Source organism: Pseudophryne corroboree, chromosome 7 (assembly GCF_028390025.1).
Source record: "Pseudophryne corroboree isolate aPseCor3 chromosome 7, aPseCor3.hap2, whole genome shotgun sequence".
NCBI lineage: Eukaryota > Metazoa > Chordata > Amphibia > Anura > Myobatrachidae > Pseudophryne > Pseudophryne corroboree.
Genome location: NC_086450.1, coordinates 186,864,113 through 186,887,835, shown reverse-complemented (window position 1 = coordinate 186,887,835; position 23,723 = coordinate 186,864,113). Strand labels below are relative to the sequence as shown.

Genomic DNA, 23,723 nt, shown 5'->3' with positions numbered 1-23,723 from the left:
CCAGCTCTACTATGCCCCACACGGCAGCAATGTTGTCCTCGGTGATGTCAAACACAAGTCGGCTGCAGCACGCCTCATCTTCCAGGGACTATCTCCCACAAAGAAATTCTGAAAACCACTTAAGCACAGTGGTTCAGACCGATGTTTCCACCCGAAAGCAGCTCGCAGTCGGTTAAAACTCTCCTGCTATTGCAGATCACTCTTGCAGTCATAAAAGATCATGGCTCCCCAGTGATCCCTTTTGAGCACCATAACGAGTTTGTTAAGAAATCTAACTTCTTCGGTGTGCAGTGCTGCCTATGTACAGTTCTGTGCCTTGATATTTCACAAGAACGTTAGTCAGAGATTACAGTTCACAACCAGACAGTCAAATTGTTTCTACCTGTGCACTGCACATCCGGAATCTTGTTGCAAATGTATGTACTTCTTGAAAATCTAATTTAAAAAAAAATGAGTATTCATATGGAGCTGGTCCTCTTTTTGCTGCTATAAAACAGCCACCACACTGAGCTAGATGATACTTGCCTACTTTACTGGAAGTTGCAGAAGACTCCTTTTTTTTTCAGGTAGTTCCCCGAAACCCAGAAGAGTAGGCGGATCATTCTGCCCCCGTACCAGTGAAGCGGGCAGGAAAGGGAGATAGTCATAACTGCAGCACCGCGGGGAGGAGACGGGCTAAATTAATTGCTTCATTTTAGCCCTGCTCCTCCCAGTGGACTAGCAATCACAAAATTCTGCAGAAGTGGGGGCGGAATAATAACAGAACTGGCTCCACCCCCAAAGTGAACAGCAGTGTCTAATCGCCAGGCTTCTCCCGGAAAGAAAGTAAGGTAAGTATGAGCTAGTTTATGGAACTTGGCTGTGAGATTCGCACCCATTCAGACACAAGAGCATTGATGAGGTTGGGCAGCAATTGTTGGACAATAAGACCTGACTTGCAGTTGGTGTTCCAATCTACCCTAAAGGTGTTCAATTGGGTTGAGGTTAGGACTATGTGCAGGATAGCCAAGCTCTTCCACACTAAACTCAGCAACCACTGATTGATTGAACCTCGCTTTGTGCTCATGCTGAAATAGGAAAGGGCCTTACCCAAACTGCTGCCACAAAATTGGAAGCTAACAATTCTTTAGAATGTAATTGAGTGCTGTAGAATTAAGATTTCCCTTCACTTGAGCTAAGTGGGCCAGACCAAACCATGAAAAAAAGCCTAAGACCACAATTAAACTTTACAGTTGGCAGTATGCACATGGACACAAGCGTTCTCCTGACAACACCCACGCCAAGGTTCTTCCATGTGCAAGATGGAGAAGCTTAATTTAGAACTCCAAGGAATGCATTTCCACTGCTCTAGAGTCCAATGACAGAGTGCTTTACACCACTCTAACTGGTGTATGGCTTTGTAGTGGGAAAGAAATTTCTGTGAATTCCACAAATTGGCGCAAGGGGAATGCTGCCTGATGGGAACTATTGACTCAAATTGATATCACCCCTTAATCCAAAATAATTTGTACAAATCTAAAGCAAGATAGAGTCAATGGCTTCCTTTGGCGCATAAGGGAAACTTAAGAATGAGGAAGTAATAGTACTTTCCTAACTCAAATGGTACAGTGTTTTATTTGGCGTACCCCCACTCACGCTGATATGAAGTAAAATATACACATCAAGGTATTTTTAATAATCCTATGTCAAAATAATTCTGGGTGTCGTACCCCAACTCACACGGCAATGGGAATCTAGACTCCTATCAAGGTTTCTTTCAAATATCCTCTCACGATAATTCATAAAAATGTATCCTCAATATGTGATGGCCTCATTCACATGAAAGATGAGAGAGAAATATCCAATGTGTAGTAGTTTCTTTACACAATAAGTATCATGTCTTGAAAAAGGTCCAAAAGACCGAAACGCGATGACTGACCACCGTAATTGCTATACAGGCCTGTTTCTGCTTGATACAAATTGTGAAACAAGGACCAGATAAAGATACCTTGATGGGATTCAGTCTGCATATCTATGTGTGAGTTGGGGTACGCCCATGAGATATATCTCTTATATACAAAGATATCGTTATAGGAGTTTCACCTACACTTATTGTGTAAAGAAATTACTACACATTGGATATTTCTCTCTCATCTTTCATGTGAATGAGGCCATCACATATTGAGGATACATTTTTATGAATTATCGTGAGAGGATATTTGAAAGAAACCTTGATAGGAGTCTAGATTCCCATTGCCGTGTGAGTTAGTGTATGGCTTTGCCCATAGTGAGCTGAGGCTTGTGTTTTGTAGAACGGCAATGGAAACCCAATCACAGATGAACAATTATTGTGTAGACATTGATTCTAGCAGTAATTTGGATCTGTTATAAAATAAGAATTTACTTACCGATAATTCTATTTCTCGTAGTCCGTAGTGGATGCTGGGGACTCCGTCAGGACCATGGGGAATAGCGGGCTCCGCAGGAGACAGGGCACATCTAAAAAGCTTTTTAGGTCACATGGTGTGTACTGGCTCCTCCCCCTATGACCCTCCTCCAAGCCTCAGTTAGGTACTGTGCCCGGACGAGCGTACACAATAAGGAAGGATCTTGAATCCCGGGTAAGACTCATACCAGCCACACCAATCACACCGTACAACTTGTGATCTGAACCCAGTTAACAGTATGATAACAAAACGAAGTAGCCTCCGAAAAGATGGCTCACAACAATAGTAATAACCCGATTTTTGTAACAATAACTATGTACAAGCATTGCAGACAATCCGCACTTGGGATGGGCGCCCAGCATCCACTACGGACTACGAGAAATAGAATTATCGGTAAGTAAATTCTTATTTTCTCTAACGTCCTAGTGGATGCTGGGGACTCCGTCAGGACCATGGGGATTATACCAAAGCTCCCAAACGGGCGGGAGAGTGCGGATGACTCTGCAGCACCGAATGAGAGAACTCCAGGTCCTCCTTAGCCAGAGTATCAAAATTTGTAAAATTTTACAAACGTGTTCTCCCCTGACCACGTAGCTGCTCGGCAAAGTTGTAATGCCGAGACTCCTCGGGCAGCCGCCCAGGATGAGCCCACCTTCCTTGTGGAATGGGCATCTACATATTTCGTCTGTGGCAGGCCTGCCACAGAATGTGCAAGCTGAATTGTACTACAAATCCAGCGTGCAATAGACTGCTTAGAAGCATGAGCACCCAGCTTGTTGGGTGTATACAGTATAAACAGCAAGTCAGACTTTCTGACTCCAGCCGTCCTAACTATATATATATATATATATTTTTAGGGCCCTGACCACGTCTAGTAACTTGGAGTCCTCCAAGTCCCTAGTAGCCGCAGGCACCACAAGAGGTTGTTTCAGGTGAAAACGCTGACACCCCTTCATGAAGAAACTGGAGACGAGTCCCAGTTCTGTCCTGTTCAAATGGAAAATTTTAATATGGGCTTTTGTAAGACAAAGCCGCCCATTCTGACAATCGCCTGGCCGAGGCCAGGGCTAACAACATGGTCACTTCCCATGTGAGATATTTGTCAACAGCATGGTCACTTTCCATGTGAGATATTTCAAATCCACAGATTTGAGCGGTTCAAACCAATATGATTTTAAGAAATCCCAACACTATGTTGAGATCTCACGGTGCCCCTAGGGGCACAAAAAAGCTGTATATGCAATACATCCTTTACAATCTGGACTTCAGGAACTGAAGTCAATTCTTTCTGGAAGAATATCTACAGGGCCGAAATTTAAATGTTAATGAACCCCAATTTGAGGTCCAAAACACTCTTGTTTTCAGGAAGTGTAGAAATCGACCTAGTTGAATTTCCGTCGTGGAGCCTTCCTGGCCTCACCCACGCAACATATTTTCACCACATGTGGTGATGACGTTGTGCGGTCACCTCCTTCCTGGCTTTGACCAGGGTAGGTATGACCTCTTATGGAATGCCTTTTCCCCTCAGGATCCGGCATTCAACCGCCATGCCGTCAAACGCAGCCGCGGTAAGTCTTGGAATAGACATGGTACTTGCTGAATCAAGTCCCTTCTTAGCTCCCCAGGCCCTTAGTCCTCTGTGAGCATTTCTTGAAGTTCCGGGTACCAAGTCCCTCTTGGCCAATCCGGAGCCACTAGTATAGTTCATACTCCTCTATGTCTTATAATTCTCAATACCCTGGTTATGAGAAACAGAGGAGGGAACACATACACAGACTGGTACACCCACGGTGTTACCAGAACATCCACAGCTATCGCCTGAAGGTCTCATGACCTGGCGGAATACCTGTCCCGTTTTTGTTCGGGCGGGACGCCATCATGTCCACCTTTGGTCTTTGCCAACGGTCCACAATCATGTTGAAAACCTTCCCTATGAAGTTTCCACTCTCCCGGGTGGAGGTCATGCCTGCTGAGGAAGTCTGCTTCCCAGTCGTCCACTCCCGGAAAGAACACTGCTGACAGTGCTATCACATGATTTTCCGCCTAGCGAAAAATCCTTGCAGTTTTCACTGCCCTCCTGCTTCTTGTGCCGCCCTTCTGTTTACGTGGGCGACTGCCGTGATGTTATCCCACTGGATCAATACCGGCTGACCTTGAAGCAGAGGTCTAGCTAAGTTTAGAGCATTATAAATTTGCTCTAAGCTTATTTATGCGGAGAGAATTCTCCAGACTTAATCACACTTCCCTGGAAATTTTTTCCCTGTGTGACTGTTCCCCAGCCTCTCAGGCTGGCCTCCGTGGTCACCGGCATCCAATCCTGAATGCCGAATCTGCGGCCCTCTAGAAGATGAGCACTCTGTAATCACCACAGGAGAGACACCCTTTTCCTTGGATATAGGGTTATCCGCTGATGCATCTGAGGATGCGATCCGGACCATTTGTCCAGCAGATCCCACTGAAGAGTTCTTGCGGGAAATCTGCCGAATGGAATTGCTTCGTAATAAGCCACCATTTTTACCAGGACTCTTGTGCAATGATGCACTGACACTTTTCCTGGTTTTAGGAGGATCCCGATTAGCTCGGATAACTCCCTGGTTTTCTCCACTGGGAGAAACACGTTTTTCTGGACTGTGTCCAGCATCTTCCCTAGGAACAGTAGACGTGTCGTCGGAAAAAGCTGCGATTTTGGAATATTTAGAATCCACTCGTGCTGTCGTAGAACTACTTAAGATAGTGCTACTCCGACCTCCAACTGTTCTCTGGACCTTGCCCTTATCAGGAAAGCGTCCATGTTTCTTTTAAGAAAAATCATCATTCCGGCCATTACCTTGGTAAAGACCCGGGGCGCCGTGGACCATCCAAACGGCAGCGTCTGAACTGATAGTGACAGTTCTGTACCAGGAACCTGAAGTACCCTTGGTGAGAAGGGCAAATTTGGACCTGTAGGTAAACGTCCCTGATATCCAGTGACATCATATCGTCCCCTTCTTCCTGGTTCGCTATCACTGCTCCGAGTGACTCCATCTTGATTTGAACGCTTGTATGTAAGTGTTCAAATATTTCAGATCTCACCGAGCCGGTTGGCTTCAGTACCACAATATAGTGTGGAATACTACCCCCTTCCTTGTTGTAAGAAGGGTACTTTGATTATCACCTGCTGGGAATACAGCCTGTGAATTGTGTGAGGGGGAGACGTCTCGAATTTCCAATGTACACCTGGGATATTACATGTAGGATCCCGGAGTTCCCTTGCGAGTGTTGCTGAAACTCTTGAGATGACCCCCTACCGCACCTGAGTCCGCTTGTACGGCCCCAGCGTTATGCTGCGGACTTGGCAGAAGCCGTGAGGAGCTTCTGTTCCTGGGAATGATCTGCTTGCTGCAGTCTTCTTCCCTTTCCTCTCCCCCTGGGCAGATATGACTGGCCTTCGCCCGCCTGCCCGTATGGGGACGAGAGGACTGAGACTGAAAAGACTGTGTCCTTTTCTGCCAATATGTGACTCGGGGTAACAAAAGGTGGATTTTTCAGCTGTTGCCATGGCCACCAGGTCCAATGGACCGCCCCTTTATACGGCAATACTTCCATATGCCGTCTGGAATCTGCCTCACCTGACCACTGTCGTGTCTTCGTCTGGCAGATATGTACATCACATTTACTCTTTGATGCCAGAATGCAAATATGCCTCTGCGCATCACACATATATAGAAATGCATCCCTAAAATGCTCTATAGACAATAAAATCCTGTCCCTGTCAAGGGTATCAAAATTTTCAGTCAGGAAATCCGACCAAGCCCCCTCAGCGCTGCACATCCAGGCTGAGGCGATTGCTGGTCGTATTATAACACCAGTATGTGTGTATATACTGTTATGATATTTTTCAGCTTCCTATCAGCTGGCTCCTTGAGGGCGGCCGTATCTGGAAACGGTAACGCCATGTTTTTTATATGCGTGTGAGCGCCTTGTCCACCCTAAGGTGTGTTTTCCAACTCGCCCTTACTACTGGCGGGAAAAAGGGTATACCGCCCATAACTTTCTGTCGGAGGAACCCCACGTATCATCACACACTTCATTTAATTTATCTGATTCAGGCAAAACTACAGGTAGTTTATTCCCACCCTACAAAATACCCTTATTTGTGGTACTTGTGGTATCAGAAATACGTAACACCTCCTTCATTGCCCTTAACATGTAACTTGTGGCCCTAAAGGAAAAATACGTTTGTTTCTTCACCGTCGACACTGGGGTCAGTGTCCGTGTCAGTGTCTGTCGACCGACTGAGGTAAATGGGCATTTTTACAAGCCCCTGACGGTGTCTGAGACGCCTGGACCGATACTAATTTGTCCGCTGGCTGTCTCATGTCGTCAACCGGCTTGCAGCGTGTTGACATTATCACGTAATTCCATAAGTAAGCCATCCATTCTGGTGTCGACTCCCTAGAGAGTGACATCACCATTACAGGCAATTTTCTCCGTCTCCTCACCAACATTTTCCTCATACATGTCGACACACACGTACCGACCTACAGCACACACATACAGGGAATGCTCTGATAGAGGACAGGACCCACTAGCCCTTTGGGGAGACAGAGGGAGAGTTTGCCAGCACACACCAAAAGCGCCATAATGTATATAACAACCCTAGAAGGTGTTGTTTCTATATATGGGCTCTTAATATATAATTATATCGCCAATTTATGCCCCCCTTCTCTTTAACCCTGTTTCTGTAGTGCAGGGGAGAGTGGGAGCCTTCCTCACCAGCGGAGCTGGTCAGGAAAATGGCGCTGAGTGCTGAGGAGAATAAGCTCCGCCCCTTTCACGGCGGGCTTTTCTCCCGGTTATTAGGAAAACTGGCCTGGGTTAAATACATACATATAGCCTTAATGGCTATATGTGATGTATTTATTTGCCAAATAGGTATTTATATTGCTGCCCAGGGCGCCCCCAGCAGCGCCCTGCACCCTCCGTGACCGTGTCAGTGAGCCGTGTAGCAACAATGGCGCACAGCTGCAGTGCTGTGCGCTACCTCTCTGAAGACTGTGAAGTCTTCTGCCGCCTGTTTCCGGACCTCCGTTCCGCTGTCTTTCTTCAGCGTCTGTAAGGGGGATCGGCGGCGCGGCTCCGGGACGAACCCCAGGCTGACCTGTGTTCCGACTCCCTCTGGAGCTCAGTGTCCAGTAGCCTAAAACTTCAATCCTCCTGCACGCAGGTGAGTTGCAAGTCTCTCCCCTAAGTCCCTCGTTGCAGTGATCCTGTCGCCAGCAGGAATCACTGATTAGAAACCTAAAAAAAAACTTTACTAAACAGCTCCTTAAGAGAGCCATCCAGTTTGCACCCTTCTCGGACGGGCACAAAAACCTAACTGAGGCTTGGAGGAGGGTCATAGGGGGAGGAGCCAGTACACACCATGTGACCTAAAAAGCTTTTTAGATGTGCCCTGTCTCCTGCGGAGCCCGCTATTCCCCATGGTCCTGACGGAGTCCCCAGCATCCACTAGGACGTTAGAGAAATGAGGATAGATGATTTTCACATGCTACAAACTTCAGCACTCAGCAGTCCTGTTCTGTGTACTTGTGTGGGCTTTTGCTTCCTGGATGACCTGATACTCTTAAGCTGGGTACAACACTGGCGATATATTGACCTTTCGAGCGAAAGACCGATATACAGCAAGCTGTTCTGCGAGTGTGTATACCCGATAAGTCTGTGTACAGCGTTGTTAACAGACATACTGTATATCGTGTGAGCTGTGCTGCACAGCAGATGGACGATAAAACTTCATGTAATATCAGCCCATCTGGCCGCACGTTTGGTAGGTCGGCATACTTGCTGCAGGGACTTAGGTCAAAGCTGGGCGACAACATTCTAATGCCCACCCAGCTGTGACATCAGGATGAAACATAGATCAGCTGCTTTGACGGTGCAATGGCTGATCTGCTGTCTAGTCGCCCTTATGTGTACCCAGCAAAAGACTTTAGCAGTTGACTGGGGCACCTCTAGCAGGGCAGACAATTGACGGACTTGAAGGAAAAATGGTACTATAGGACAGTGCAACCTTTAAAGTCATTGACCTCTAGTTTATATATGGAAATTGCATTGTTCTGTGCGTGATTTTCTATAACATATGACAATGGGTGTGGCCAAAATAGGAAAACACACTAATTACAAGGGGTGTCCACATAATTATGAACATGCAGTGTACCCTAAACATGAGACAGTAGAATATCAACAAACAAATTTTCATTAATTACAATTAATTTCAAAGAAACAGTATCTCCTTCTCCATATCTACCTCCCAAGAGTAATAAGATTGCATCAGATATTCTTAATAATTAAAAAACAAATTCCTGATTACTGAATATTTTGTATCCATTGAGAAGAGTTTCCTAGTAATAAAGAGCATTGACAACTCCATGACATGCAGGTGCACACTCGAAGCATTAACAATACTGACAGTCAAAACAATTAACATGAAGTATAACCAAGGTTCTTAGCACATTCGGCTAAAAATGTGTATTGGTCCACCATGTAAAGGTGTGAACTGCTATCATAACATCATTAGTACTAGCACATTATATCAATTGATGAAGGACTTACCATAATAACGCCCATTCTAATGTGTAGTCAGCAATGCTGGTGAATTTGGATGCCATAGCTGGGGTGTTGATCTGCAGGGGTGAATAGTGGTTGATGTAGCAATAGAGTCAAGAGCAGAAGTAAGGGAAGCACTGTATAGGCAAGGTTGCTTGTTCAGGGCAGGAGAGAGAGCAAATAGGAGAGAGACGCGAGTCAAACAGGGAGGATAAGGAAATGGTGTTGATGGCCTCAATGTTAAGCTTAGTGATGGTAGCCTTAGGAGGTAGAGGTTTAGAAGCAGGGAGGGATAAGTTAAAAGAGAACAGATTATAGTCAGGGAGGGGGAATGGGGAGTTGGAGAAGTCAGAAATATCAAAATGGTGAGTGCAGACCAGATCATGTGAGTTCCCACTCACATGGGAGGATGAGGAGGTCCACGGTGAGAGACCAAGTGATATTGTGAGGTTAAGAAGTTTAGAGGTAGAGGATTCTGTGGGACATTGACTGGGATGTTGAAATATGTCTGAAGAGAGGAAGTGAGTGAGCCATGAAGCAAAGTGATCAAGGAATTTGGTGGGAATGTTGGGGGGGGGGGGGGCGGTAAATGACAGCTACTTGAAGGTGAACAGGTTGGGAGAGGCATATAGTATGGACCTCAAATGTAGAGAATGAAAGGGACGGTTCTAGGGGTATGAATTGGTAGGAGTAACCGGAGGATAGATAATATATAAATACAGATCTCAAAGCACAGTATACAGTGTTACAAGATATGACTATATATCAAAGAGGGGAAGACAGCACTGGAAGTAAAAGTTTTGGATGCACTAATGCATATGGGTCTTGCGGTTGTCTTTCCAGCATTCACTCTAGTGAATGCCTTTTCTGGCAATAATGGAGGGCAGGATTCCTTTTTGTATACATACATATATATTTATATATTTTTAGAAGGGTAAAACCACCTTTAATGACACATCCGGAACGTATTCACAGCGCTTCACTTTTTCCACATTTTGTTATGTTACAGCCTTATTCCAAAATGGAATAAATTATTTTTTTCCCCTCAGAATTCTACACACAAAACCCCATAATGACAATGTGAAAAAAGTTTTTTTTTTTAGATATTTGCAAATTTATTAAAAATAAAAAACTAAGAAATCACATGTACATAAGTATTCACAGCCTTTGCCATAAAGCTCAAACTTGAGCTCAGGTGTTTCCACTCATCATCTTTGAGCTGTCCCTACAGCTTAATTGGAGTCCACCTGTGGTAAATTCAGTTGATTGGACATGAAATGGAAAGGCACACACCTGTCTATATAAGGTCCCACACATGTCTGAGCACAAATCAAGCATGAAGTCAAAGGAATTGTCTGTAGTCCGCCGAGACATGATTGTATTGAGGCACAAATCTGGGGAAGGGTACAGAAAAATAAGAATTTACTTACCGATAATTCTATTTCTCGTAGTCCGTAGTGGATGCTGGGGACTCCGTCAGGACCATGGGGTTTAGCGGCTCCGCAGGAGACAGGGCACAATAATAAAAGCTTTAGGATCAGGTGGTGTGCACTGGCTCCTCCCCCTATGACCCTCCTCCAAGCCTCAGTTAGGATACTGTGCCCGGACGAGCGTGCATAATAAGGAAGGATATTGAATCCCGGGTAAGACTCATACCAGCCACACCAATCACACCGTACAACCTGTGATCTGAACCCAGTTAACAGTATGATAACAACGAAGGAGCCTCTGAAAAGATGGCTCACAACAAGAATAACCCGATTTTTGTAACAATAACTATGTACAAGTATTGCAGACAATCCGCACTTGGGATGGGCGCCCAGCATCCACTACGGACTACGAGAAATAGAATTATCGGTAAGTAAATTCTTATTTTCTCTAACGTCCTAAGTGGATGCTGGGGACTCCGTCAGGACCATGGGGATTATACCAAAGCTCCCAAACGGGCGGGAGAGTGCGGATGACTCTGCAGCACCGAATGAGAGAACTCCAGGTCCTCCTCAGTCAGGGTGTGCCCCTGACCAAGTAGCAGCTCGGCAAAGTTGTAAAGCCGAGACCCCTCGGGCAGCCGCCCAAGATGAGCCCACTTCCTTGTGGAATGGGCTTTTACTGATTTTGGCTGTGGCAAGCCTGCCACAGAATGTGCAAGCTGAATTGTACTACAAATCCAGCGAGCAATCGTCTGCTTAGAAGCAGGAACACCCATCTTGTTGGGTGCATACAGGCTAAACAGCGAGTCAGATTTTCTGACTCCAGTCGTCCTGGAAACATATATTTTCAGGGCCCTGACAACGTCAAGTAACTTGGAGTCTTCCAAGTCCCTAGTAGCCGCAGGTACCACAATAGGTTGGTTCATGTGAAAAACAGAAAACACCTTAAGGAGAAATTGAGGACGAGTCCTCAATTCTGCACTGTCAGAATGAAAAATTAAGTAAGGGCTTTTATATGATAAAGCCGCCCATTCTGACACACGCCTGGCTGAAGCCAGGGCTAATAGAATCTTCACCTTCCATGTGAAATATTTTAATTCCACAGTGGTGAGTGGATCACCAATGTGACTTTAGGAAACTCAAAACAACATTGAGATCCCAAGGTGCCACTGGGGGCACAAAAGGAGGCTGTATATGCAGTACCCCTTTTACAAACGTCTGAACTTCAGGCACTGAAGCCAGTTCTTTCTGGAAGAAATTTGACAGGGTCGAAATTTGAACCTTAATGGACCCTAATTTTAGGCCCATAGACAGTCCTGTTTTCAGGAAATGTAGGAAACGACCCAGTTGGAATTCCTCTGTAGGGACCTTCTTGGCCTCACACCACGCAACATATTTTCGCCAAATGCGGTGAAAATGTTTTGCGGTTACATCCTTCCTGGCTTCGACCAGGGTAGGGATGACTTCATCTGGAATGCCCTTTCAGGATCCGGCGTTCAACTGCCATGCCGTCAAACGCAGCCGCGGTAAGTCTTGGAACAGACAAGGCCCCTGCTGGAGCAGGTCCTTTCTTAAAGGTAGAGGCCACGGTTCTTCCGTGAGCATCTCTTGAAGTTCCGGGTACCAAGTCCTTCTTGACCCATCCGGAACCACGAGTATCGTTCTTACTCATCTCCTTCTTATGATTCTCAGTACTTTTGGTATGAGATGCATAGGAGGGAACACATACCCTGACTGGTACACCCACAGTGTTACCAGAGCGTCCACCGCTATTGCCTGAGGGTCCCTTGACCTGGCGCAATATTTGTCTAGTTTTTTGTTCAGGCGGGACGCCATCATGTCCACCTTTGGTTTTTCCCAACGGTTTACAATCATGTGGAAGACTTCCCGCTGAAGTCCCCACTCTCCCGGGTGGAGGTTATGCCTGCTGAGGAAGTTTGCTTCCCAGTTTTCCACTCCCGGAATTAACACTGCTGAGAGTGTTATCACATGATTTTTCGCCCAGCGAAGAATCCTTGCAGTTTCTGCCCATTTCCCTCCTGCTTCATGTGCCGCCCTGTCTGTTTACGTGGGCGACTGCCGTGATGTTGTCCCACTGGATCAATACCGGCTGACCTTGAAGCAGAGGTCTTGCTAAGCTTAGAGCCTTGTAAATTGCCCTTAGCTCCAGTATATTTATGTGGAGAGAAGTCTCCAGACTTGATCACACTCCCTGGAAATTTTTTCCTTGTGTGACTGCTCCCCAGCCACTCAGGCTGGCATCCGTGGTCACCAGGACCCAGTCCTGAATGTCGAATCTGCGGCCCTTTCATAGATGAGCACTCTGCAGCCACCGCAGAAGAAAACACCCTTGTCCTTGGAGACAGGGTTGTCCGCTGATGCATCTGAAGATGCGATCCGGACCATTTTCCCAGCAGATTCCACTGAAAGGTTCTTGCGTGAAATCTACCGAATGGGATCGCTTTGTAAGAAACCACCATTTTTCACAGGACCCTTGTGCAATGATGCACTGATACTTTTCCTGGTTTTAGGAGGTTCCTGACTAGCTCGGATAACTCCCTGGTCTTCTTCTCCGGGAGAAAACATCCTTTTCTGGACTGTGTCCAGAATCATTCCTAGGAACATTAGACGTGTCGTCGGAAAAAGCTGCGATTTTGGAATATTTAGAATCCACTCGTGCTGTCGTAGAACTACATGAGATAGTGCTACTCCGACCGCCAACTGTTCTCTGGACCTTGCCCTTATCAGGAAAGCGTCCATATTTCTTTTAGGAAGAATCATCATTTCGGCCATTACCATGGTAAAGACCCGGGGTGCCGTGGACAATCCAAACGGCAGCGTCTGAACTGATAGTGACAGTTCTGTACCACGAACCTGAGATACCCTTGGTGAGAAGGGCAAAATTTGGACATGTAGGTAAGCGTCCCTGATATCCAGTGACACCATATCGTCCTGGTTCGCTATCACTGCTCTGAGTGACTCCATCTTGATTTGAACCCTTGTATGTAATTGTTCAAATCTTTTAGATCTCACCGAGCCGTTTGGCTTCAGTACCACAATATAGTGTGGAATAATACCCCTTCCCTTGTTGTAGGAGGGGTACTTTGATTATCACCTGCTGGGAATACAGCCTGTGAATTTTTTTCCAATACTGCCTCCCTGTCGGAGGGAGATGTTGGTAAAGCAGACTTCAGGAACTTGTGAGGGGAAGACGTCTCGAATTTCCAATGTACACCTGGGATACTACGTGTAGGATCCAGGAGTCCACTTGCGAGTGAGCCCACTGCGTGCTGAAACTCTTGAGATGACCCCCCACCGCACCTGAGTCCGCTTGTATGGCCCCAGCGTCATGCTGCAGACTTGGCAGAAGCTGTGGAGGACTTCTGTTCCTGGGAATGGGCTGCCTGCTGCAGTCTTCTTCCCTTTCCTCTAACCCTGGGCAGATATGACTGGCCTTTTGCCCGCCTGCCTTTATGGGTACGAAAGGACTGAGACTGAAAAGACGGTGTCCTTTTCTGCTGAGATGTGACTTGGGGTAACAAAAGTGGATTTTCCAGCTGTTGCCATGGCCACCGGGTCCGATGGACCGCCCCTTTATACGGCAATACTGTGCCGTCTGGAATCTGCATCACCTGACCACTGTCGTGTCTATAAACATCGTCTGGCAGATATGGACATCACATCTACTCTTGATGCCAGAATGTAAATATCCCTCTGCGCATCTCGCATATATAGAAATGCATCCTTAAAATGCTCTATAGTCAATAAAATATTGTTCCTGTCAAGGGTATCAATATTTTCAGTCAGGAAATCCGACCAAGCCCCCCCAGCGCTGCACATCCAGGCTGAGGCGATTGCTGGTCGTAGTATAACACCAGTATGTGTGTATATACTTTTTAGGATATTTTTCAGCTTCCTATCAGCTGGCTCTTTGAGGGCGGCCGTATCTGGAGACGGTAACGCCACTTGTTTATATAAGCGTGTGAGCGCCTTATCCACCCTAAGGTGTGTTTCCCAACTCGCCCTCACTTCTGGCGGGAAAGGGTATACCTCCAATAATTTTCTATCGGAGGAAACCCACGTATCATCACACACTTTAATTTATCTGATTCAGGAAAAACTACAAGTAGATTATTCCCACCCTACATAATACCCTTATTTGTGGTACTTGTAGTATCAGAAATATGTAACACCTCCTTCATTGCCCTTAACATGTAACGTGTGGCCCTAAAGGAAAATACGTTTGTTTCTTCACCGTCGACACTGAAGTCAGTGTCCGTGTCTGTGTCGACCAACTGAGGTAAATGGGCGTTTTTACAAGCCCCTGACGGTGTCTGAGACGCCTGGACAGGTACTAATTTGTTTGCCGGCCGTCTCATGTCGTCAACCGACCTTGCATCGTGTTGACATTATCACGTAATTCCTAAATAAGCCATCCATTCCGGTGTCGACTCCCTAGAGAGTGACATCACCAATACAGGCAATTTGCTCCGCCTCCTCACCAACATCGTCCTCCTACATGTCGACACACACGTACCGACACACAGCACACACACAGGGAATGCTCTGATAGAGGACAGGACCCCACTAGCCCTTTGGGGAGACAGAGGGAGAGTTTGCCAGCACACACCAAAAACGCTATAATTATACAGGGACAACCCCTTATACAAGTGTTTTCCCTTATAGCATTTTCACATATGTAATCATATCGCCAAATAAGTGCCCCCCCTCTCTGTTTTAACCCTGTTTCTGTAGTGCAGTGCAGGGGAGAGCCTGGGAGCCTTCCTCACAGCAGAGCTGAGCAGGAAAATGGCGCCGTGTGCTGAGGAGAATAGGCCCCGCCCCCTAAAACGGCGGGCTCTTCTCCCGGAGTTTGTGAGATCTGGCAGGGGTTAAATACATCCATATAGCCTCAAGGGCTATATGTGATGTATTTTAGCCATAAAAAAGGTATAATACATTGCTGCCCAGGGCGCCCCCCCCAGCGCCCTGCACCCTCAGTGACCGCTGGTATGAAGTGTGCTGACAACAATGGCGCACAGCTGCAGTGCTGTGCGCTACCTTATGAAGACTGAAAGTCTTCTGCCGCCTGTTTCTGGACCTCTGGACCTCTTCAACTTCGGCATCTGCAAGGGGGGTCGGCGGCACGGCTCCGGGACGAACCCCAGGGTGAGACCTGTGTTCCGACTCCCTCTGGAGCTAATGGTGTCCAGTAGCCTAAGAAGCAAATCCATCCTGCACGCAGGTGAGTTTACTTCTCTCCCCTAAGTCCCTCGTAGCAGTGAGCCTGTTGCCAGCAGGACTCACTGAAAATAAAAAACCTAACTTAAACTTTTATTCTAAGCAGCTCAGGAGAGCCACCTAGATTGCACCCTTCTCGGCCGGGCACAAAGATCTAACTGAGGCTTGGAGGAGGGTCATAGGGGGAGGAGCCAGTGCACACCACCTGATCCTAAAGCTTTTATTATTGTGCCCTGTCTCCTGCGGAGCCGCTAAACCCCATGGTCCTGACGGAGTCCCCAGCATCCACTTAGGACGTTAGAGAAATATTGAAGTTCCCAATGAGCACAGTGGCCTCCATCATCCGTAAATGGAAGAAGTTCGGAACCACCAGGACTCTTCATAGAGCTGGCCGCTGTCCAAACTGAGCGATCGGGGGAGAAGGGCCCTAGTCAGGGAGGTGACCAAGAAACCGATGGTCACTCTGTCAGAACTAGAGAGAGAGAGAGAGAGAACCTTCCAGAAGGACAACCATCTCTGCAGCAATTCACAAATCAGGCCTGTATGGTTGAGTGGCCAGACGGAAGCAACTCCTTAGTAAAAATCACATAGCAGCCCACCTGGAGTTTGGCAAAATGCACCTGAAGGACTCTCACTCTCTGGTCTGATGAGACAAAGATTGAACTCTTTGGCGTGAATGCCAGCCGTCATGTTTTGAGGAAACCAGACACCACTCATCACCAGGCCAATATCATCCCTACAGTGAAGCATGGTGGTGGCAGCAATCATGTTGTGGGGTTGTTTTTCAGCGGAAGGAACTGGAAGACTAGTCAGGATAAAGGGAAAGATGAATGCAGCAATGTACAGAGACATCCTGGATGAAAACCTGCTCCAGAGGAGTGCTTTTGACCTCAGACTGTGGCAACGGTTCATCTTTCAGCAGGACAACGACCCTAAGCACACAGCCAAGATATCAAAGGAGTGGTTTCAGGACAACTCTGTGAATGTCATTGAGTGTCCCAGCCAGAGCCCAGACTTGAATCCAATTGAACATCTCTGGAGAGATCTGAAAATGGCTGCGCACCGATGCTTCCCAACCAACCTGATGGAGCTTGAGAGGTGCTGCAAAGAGGAATGGGCAAAACTGCCCAAAGATAGGTGTGCCAAGCTTGTGGCATCATATTCAAAAAGACTTGAGGCTGTAATTGCTGCCAAAGGTGCATCAACAAAGTATTGAGCAAAAGGTGTGAATACTTATATACATGTGATTTATTAGTTTTGTATTTTTAATTAACTTGCAAAACTCAAAAACACTTTTTTTCATGTTGTCATTATGGAGTATAGTGTGTAGAATTTTGAGGGAAAAAAATAATTTATTCCAGCTTGGAATAAGGCTGTAACATAACAAAATGTGGGGAAAAAGAAGTGCCGTGAATACTTTCCGGATGAACTATATATGTGCATATATATATATATATATATATATACACACACACACACACACATACACTTACATACATACAAATATCAAAATAGAAATGTGAAAAACTTGTATGACTGAGAGCAAGCAACTGAGCTTGGGTCACAATTACCACAGTTACAAAAGACCATGTTGTCCTCAACCATAGGCAGATACAGGCGGGGGTGGATGACCTGTTATAACCTGGCTTTTTTTTTCAATATGTAGTGTTGATCAGGAGCCTGTGCACCTCTCTGCAGTCTTCGCAGCAGTACAGAGGAGCGACAATAAGATCAGAGCCGGCTCGGAACAACAACAAGGAGGACCCTCGCACCGACCAGGAGACAAGACTCAAGCCAAGCAGAAAAGCTTGCTGGAGTGGGAGGGGAGAGTGTGCTGTAAGGGGGGCAGTATGTGGTGCTGTTAGGAGGACATGTCAGGGGACCTAATTCAGACATGATCGCGAGCAGCAAATCTATTAGCAGATGGGCAAAACCATGTGCACTGCAGGGGGGGAGGGGGGGGCAGATATAACATGTGTAGAGAGAGTTAGATTTGGGTGGGTTATATTGTTTCTGTGCAGGGTAAATACTGGCTGCTTTATTTTTACACTGCAATTAGATTTCGAATTGAACACACCCCACCCAAATCTAACTCTCTCTGCATGTTATATGTGCCTCCCCTGCAGTGTACATTGGGGGTGATTCAGACCTGATCACACGCAGGTGTTTTTTTGCAGTGCTGCGATCAGGTAGTTGCCGCCTACAGGGGGAGGTGGTAATCGCTGTGCAGGGGTGCGATCGCTTGTACAGAGAGCTGCACAAATAAAAGTTTCTGCAGTCTCTGCACAGCTCGGAACTTAGCCGCTACGATGATCCAGCCAGGAGCTGATGTCAGGAATCCTCCCTCCAAACGGCTGGGCACTACTGCGTTTTTCCGGACACTCCCTAGAAACGGTCAGTAGACACCCACAAACGGCCTCTTCCTATCAATCTCCTTGCAATCGCTTTCTTCGTTAAATCCGTCGCTGTCCGGCGATCCCCATCACCGGTGAGCGACGCGCCTGCGCACTGTGGAGCATACGCATGCGCAGTTCAGACCCGATCACACCGCTGCAAAAAAAAGCTAGCGTTCGATCGGGTCTGAATGACCCCCATGGTTTTGCCCATCTGCTAACAAATTTGCTGCTACGATCAGGTCTGAATTAGGCCCCAGTGGGGGACCGTGAGGAAGGCAGGATGATGCTCTATGATGGGGATAATTATGTTCTGTGAGGACAGTATGTGGTGCTGTGAGGGAGGCAAGATGATGCTCTATGAGGGGGGGGAATTATGTGCTGTGAGGACAGTATGTGGTCCTGTGAGGGAGGCAGGATGTGGTTCTATGAGGGGGCATTATGTGCTGTGAGGAGGACAGTATGTGGTGCTGTAAGGGAGGCAGGATGTGGTTCTATGAGGGGGGGCATTATGTGCTGTGAGGACAGTATGTGGTGCTGTGAGGGAGGCAGGATGTGGTTCTATGAGGGGGGCATTATGTGCTGTGAGGAGGACAGTATGTGGTGCTGTGAGGGAGACAGGATGGGGCTCTGTGAGGGAGGCAGCATGTGGTACCGCAAGGGGGCCATTCTGTGTTGTGAGGACAGTATGTGGGGCTGTGAGGGGGGAAGATTTGCTGTAAGGTGGGCAGTGATGGGGCCAGTATGTAGATCTGTGACGAGGGTCTGCATGTGCTGTGGGGGGTGGGGGGGGGGGAGTCAGTGCAGGAAAGTGGGCAGTAGTTGGTCAGCGAGTGCTGTAAAGTAGGCAGTGAGAGACATTCAGGGAGGCAATAAGAGAGATCCATGCAATCTAATCCTTTTTGTTTGGCTGGCTGTTGAAGATTCAGAGGGAGGGATCTAATTTATGTGACACTCTTTGAATTCAAATATTTATTATTTAGGTCTTTTTCATAAAAGTTAAAAATTTTGCAAAATTTAGAAAAGCATCAATGGAGCTTAGAACAACAGCACGTTGTCAAGGCTGTAAGTGCAGGCAGGACATAACTTGTTTTGTCATTGTTTGCTGAATATACTTTTTGTTGTTGTATGATCATTACAGTGTTTTATATTTTAATGTCAGGAGACGATTGGTGGGACAGTCTAGAATGTTTCTTTCACCCAGCAACACCATGAGCCACCACTCCTCCTGATGCTGGCGAATACTCACACATATCTCTCACCGGTCCCGATTTTAACAACACAGTTCCGCTCTTTGGGCACTGCCTCGCCATCCCACTTACAGGCTGCAGTCTCCCACAGTAAGGTTGGGGAGGGGATGGGTTCAAGAGACTCCAACTCATCCGCTGCTATTCTTATAAGAGCAAGTGGTGAATAAATGCTGTGCGCATACAAGCTGCATCCATTCAATGGATAGAGCGGCTGGCTGGCTTGTTTCCGGCACACAGGGCAGATGCCTAACACTGCTATTCCTCCCATCCCCTTTCGCTATCGTTATATTCCCTCCCTCATTTTTTTCTGGATCTGCCCCTGTCCTCAACTGACAGGAAATCTGCTCTACATAGAATTGCTGTCTTTATAGATATCTGCAGACTTTACCAGTAGCTCTTTTAGATGTAGTGTAAATTTACTAAGCATAATTATCGACAATTTCTACCTTAATACGTATGTAGAATGGGCCATTATTATTATTCGTTAGGGAAGAAGTATTAATATCCGAAGTCTCTGCCGGATCTGGCTTGTCATGCTTTATCATCACCACCATACTGTACGGTTTAATGTGAATCTTGCTTACCTCGGCCAAAAACGTTTGCTGGAATGACTCTTCATCATAAGGGTCTGTTCTCAAGCGACCTGCAGAACAATCAGCATCACATTTACAGATATACAAGAAAAAGAGCAAGTAAAGCCACAATATAACAGTGATATATAAATATAAAAAGGATGTGTATTACTGAATGGAAGTCTATAGCCTACGCGTAAATAAAAGTTTATATGTAACTAAATATCTTTTTACCCTTCTATAGCATGCTGCCATTGTAGGAGCTTGGTGCTTCTCTGTCTTCCACCCCTCTGACCCTACAACATTTAAGTTTCAGGTTAGCCCACAGTAGAAACGCACTGTGTGGATTGGTGAATTCATACACAGGGATATTTGCAGTGATTTCACAACAGCTTAACAAGATGGAAATGTGAAAAGTGGCATAATCTTCCTGTAATGGTGTGGGAGGGAAATACACTTATTATTTTCAATTCTAAAATGTCAGGATTAATGTATTTTACTTCAAATATGAAAATGAAATTTTGTGTAAGTCCTCTAAGTGAAGAGTTACTTACTCCGAGTCAGCACTGCTCCACTGTCCTGGTAATCCTGAATTTCTGCGTCCTTTCTCCCCAATAGAGCACCCAGCTGCTGACACTGATGCTCCAGAGCCTTAGTCATGGAAAGCAGAGGTCGTAGGAGGTGGCGGCATGCCTGCCAATCAAACACAGGAGAGATTGAGAATATGTTCCTTTATACACACAATGAAAACATCATGTAAGCTCTGATGAACAGGGCCATCGTCCCTCAAGAGTGCCTATACTTCTCTTACTTAAACCATCCTCTACTCCATACTCCCTTCAACGGCACCAAATCCACTTTTTCTGCCACCCTAAAGCTGGGTACACACTAGACAATATTTTGAACGATTTGACCGTTTCTAACGGAACAACAAATTGTACAAATCGTCAAGTGTGTACACTCTATTTGCACACCCTCGTGGTCATCAGTGACGTCTTCTGGTTGTCCCTACATGCATCTCAATCTGAGGATATCCTCAACAGCAGCATACCCCTGGATGTGGTCACTGACGATATATCTTTAGGTCGTTTACAAGACTGCACAGTGTGTACACACTATATAAGTTATTCAGAGTTGTTAGCAAACCAAAAACGTTAGTAATTGGGCAAAACCATGTTGCACTGCAGGTGGGGCAGATGTAACATGTGCAGAGAGTTAGATTTGGGTGGGTTATATTGTTTCTGGGCAGGGTAAACACTGGCTGCTTAATTCCTACACTGCAATTTATATTTCAGTTTGAACACACCCCACCTAAATCTAAATCTCTCTGCACATGTTACATCTACCCCACCTGCAATGCAGCATGGTTTTGCCTAATTGCTAACTTTTTTGGTTTGCTAACAAACCTGAATAAGGCCCTATATTGTTTGTCCAGGAGTTCAAGGGAAATCGTTAACGACATTGCATCGTTTGCATGTTATCTAGTGTGCACCCAGCTTAATACTTATTTCAGTGTTGTCTGCTGATGTTTACATACCCTGTACTTGTCCTATATAGGCTTGAACTGTAAGTCACTTTTTTCTTGTTTTGCTTATTTGTTTACGTACTCTGTAACTGGGTGCTGTGGATCCCTTGTGGCGCCAAATGAATAAAGTATAATAATAATAATAATAACAACCACTTTAGAGGTGGAGAAGAGCAGAGTAGAAAAAAGATGAGGTGATATATTTAGCTAATGTATTTACCCATTAACATACCTCCCAACATGACCCTCTCCAGGAGGGACAGAATGCTCTGCTCCTGGACTTCCCTCTTCATTTATGATTGCCATCACCTGTGCTGAAACACCTTTCTTACCCATTAACCTGTTCAACACAGGTGTAGACAATCATAAATTAATAATAATAATAATAATAATAATAATTTTATTTATATAGCGCTCTTTCTCCAATAGGACTCAAGGCGCTTAACAGATACACAGCATAATATAGTACAGAAAAATAATGAAGTACATTTTTCATAAAATACAGAAGCATGAAGATACTAAAAGAGACACTATGGAAATGCTTGAGTAAACAGGAAAGTCTTGAGTCTACTTTTGAAGGATTCTATAGTTGGGGCCTCTCGCACTGTGCTGGGAAGTGAGTTCCATAGAGTCGGAGCCGCATGACTAAAAGCTCGACCCCCAGATGAATTACGGTAGATTCTAGGTACTGCTAAAAGTCCTTCATCTACAGATCGCAGTAATCGAGTGGGGCAGTATGGGATCAGAAGCTGTTTCAGGTACCTTGGGCCTTGGTCATGTAATGCTTTGAAACTCAGTAAGACAATCTTGAAGAGGATTCGCCATCTTACAGGCAGCCAGTGAAGGGAGTAGAGGATGGGTGTTATGTGGCTGGAACGGGGCTGGTTGGTTAACAGCCTGGCAGCTGTGTTTTGCACCAGCTGTAAGCGTTGCAATTCTTTTGCTGGTAGACCAAGGTAGAGGGCGTTACAGTAGTCTAATCGAGATGATACAAATGCATGTATGACTTTTGGCATATCATCTGAGGGAATTAGGTGCTTGATTCTGGCTATGTTCCTCAGGTGAAAGAATGAGGATTTGATTGTGGCTGATATCTGATGTTTAAGTGTCAAGCCATCATCCAGGACAACGCCAAGATTCCGCACATGATCACTGGTCTGTAATTCTGAATCCCCGAGTGTAAGTCCAGTTGGTTGGCTATGCTGCAGTCTTGTCCTTTGATGTTGCGGTCGTATTATAAGGACCTCTGTTTTATCCGGGTTCAGTCGCAGCCAACTGGCGCTCATCCACTCCTGTAGTTCAGCTAGACAGCCATTCAGGGTTGCTACTGGGTTATCAGTGCCCGGAGCAAAGGACAAGTACAGTTGTGTATCATCTGCATAGCAGTGGTAGACCAGGCCATGGCGCCTGATTATTTCGCCCAATGGGAGCATGTATACTGCAAAAAGCATGGGGCATAGTATAGAACCTTGTGGGACACCACATGGCAATGGCACTGGTGGTGATGAGTATAATCCAGATGATACTCTCTGTGACCTGCCTGTGAGAAATGATTTGAACCAGTTTAGGACTGTGCCATCCAGACCACAGAAGTGTATCAGTCGCTCAATCAGAAGCCCGTGGTCCACGGTATCAAATGCTGCCGAGAGATCCAGAAGGATTAATATTGAACAGTCACCTCTGTCTTTTGCCATCAGAAGATCATTTAACACACACACCAGGGCTGTTTCAGTGCTATGTCTTCTCCTGAATCCTGATTGAAATGGATCATAAATATCATGGGTTGTCAGGCGAGTTTCCAGTTGATTTGCAACCACTTTCTCAATAACCTTTCCTAGGAAAGGAAGGTTTGATACCGGTCTGTAGTTGGACATGCAGTCGGGATCTAAATTAGGTTTTTTAAGAAGTGGTCTAACAATTGCTTCCTTTAGGGGTCCAGGAAAAATGCCTGTCTGCAAAGAGCATTGAACAATTTTTGCAAAGACAGGACCGATTATATCCGTACAACCTATTAGAAGCTTGGTTGAGGCTGGGTCCAGGCCACAGGTGGTGGGACGCAAAATCCGAGCAATTTCAGCAGTGTCCTTTACATCCACTGGGTCAAAGCTGGTCCATGAAGGCAGGTAGCTTATATTGGCAGGCTTTGTAGTTTGGCTCTCCTTTGATGGCACTGTGGATATTCCAGCCCGGATGGTGGATATTTTATCTGCAAAGAAGTTTGCAAACTCGTTGCATCTTGCTTGGGAAAGGGTCTCATCAGTCTGCAGGCATGCTGGCTTGCAAAGCATCTCCACTGTGCGG

At 46.1% G+C, this 23,723-nt stretch overlaps 1 protein-coding gene across 1 annotated transcript in view; it reads right to left on the bottom strand.

The window, feature by feature from the left end:
* NHEJ1 (non-homologous end joining factor 1) overlaps window positions 1-23,723 on the bottom strand; it is a 529,484-nt gene that overhangs the window by 458,533 nt on the left and 47,228 nt on the right. Inside the window, exons 4-5 of the mRNA XM_063933877.1 lie at window positions 20,452-20,590; window positions 19,910-19,968 (exon numbers count right to left, since the gene is read on the bottom strand). Of these exons, the coding sequence (XP_063789947.1) occupies window positions 19,910-19,968; window positions 20,452-20,590 (198 nt within the window). The remainder of the gene's footprint in view (window positions 1-19,909; window positions 19,969-20,451; window positions 20,591-23,723) is intronic.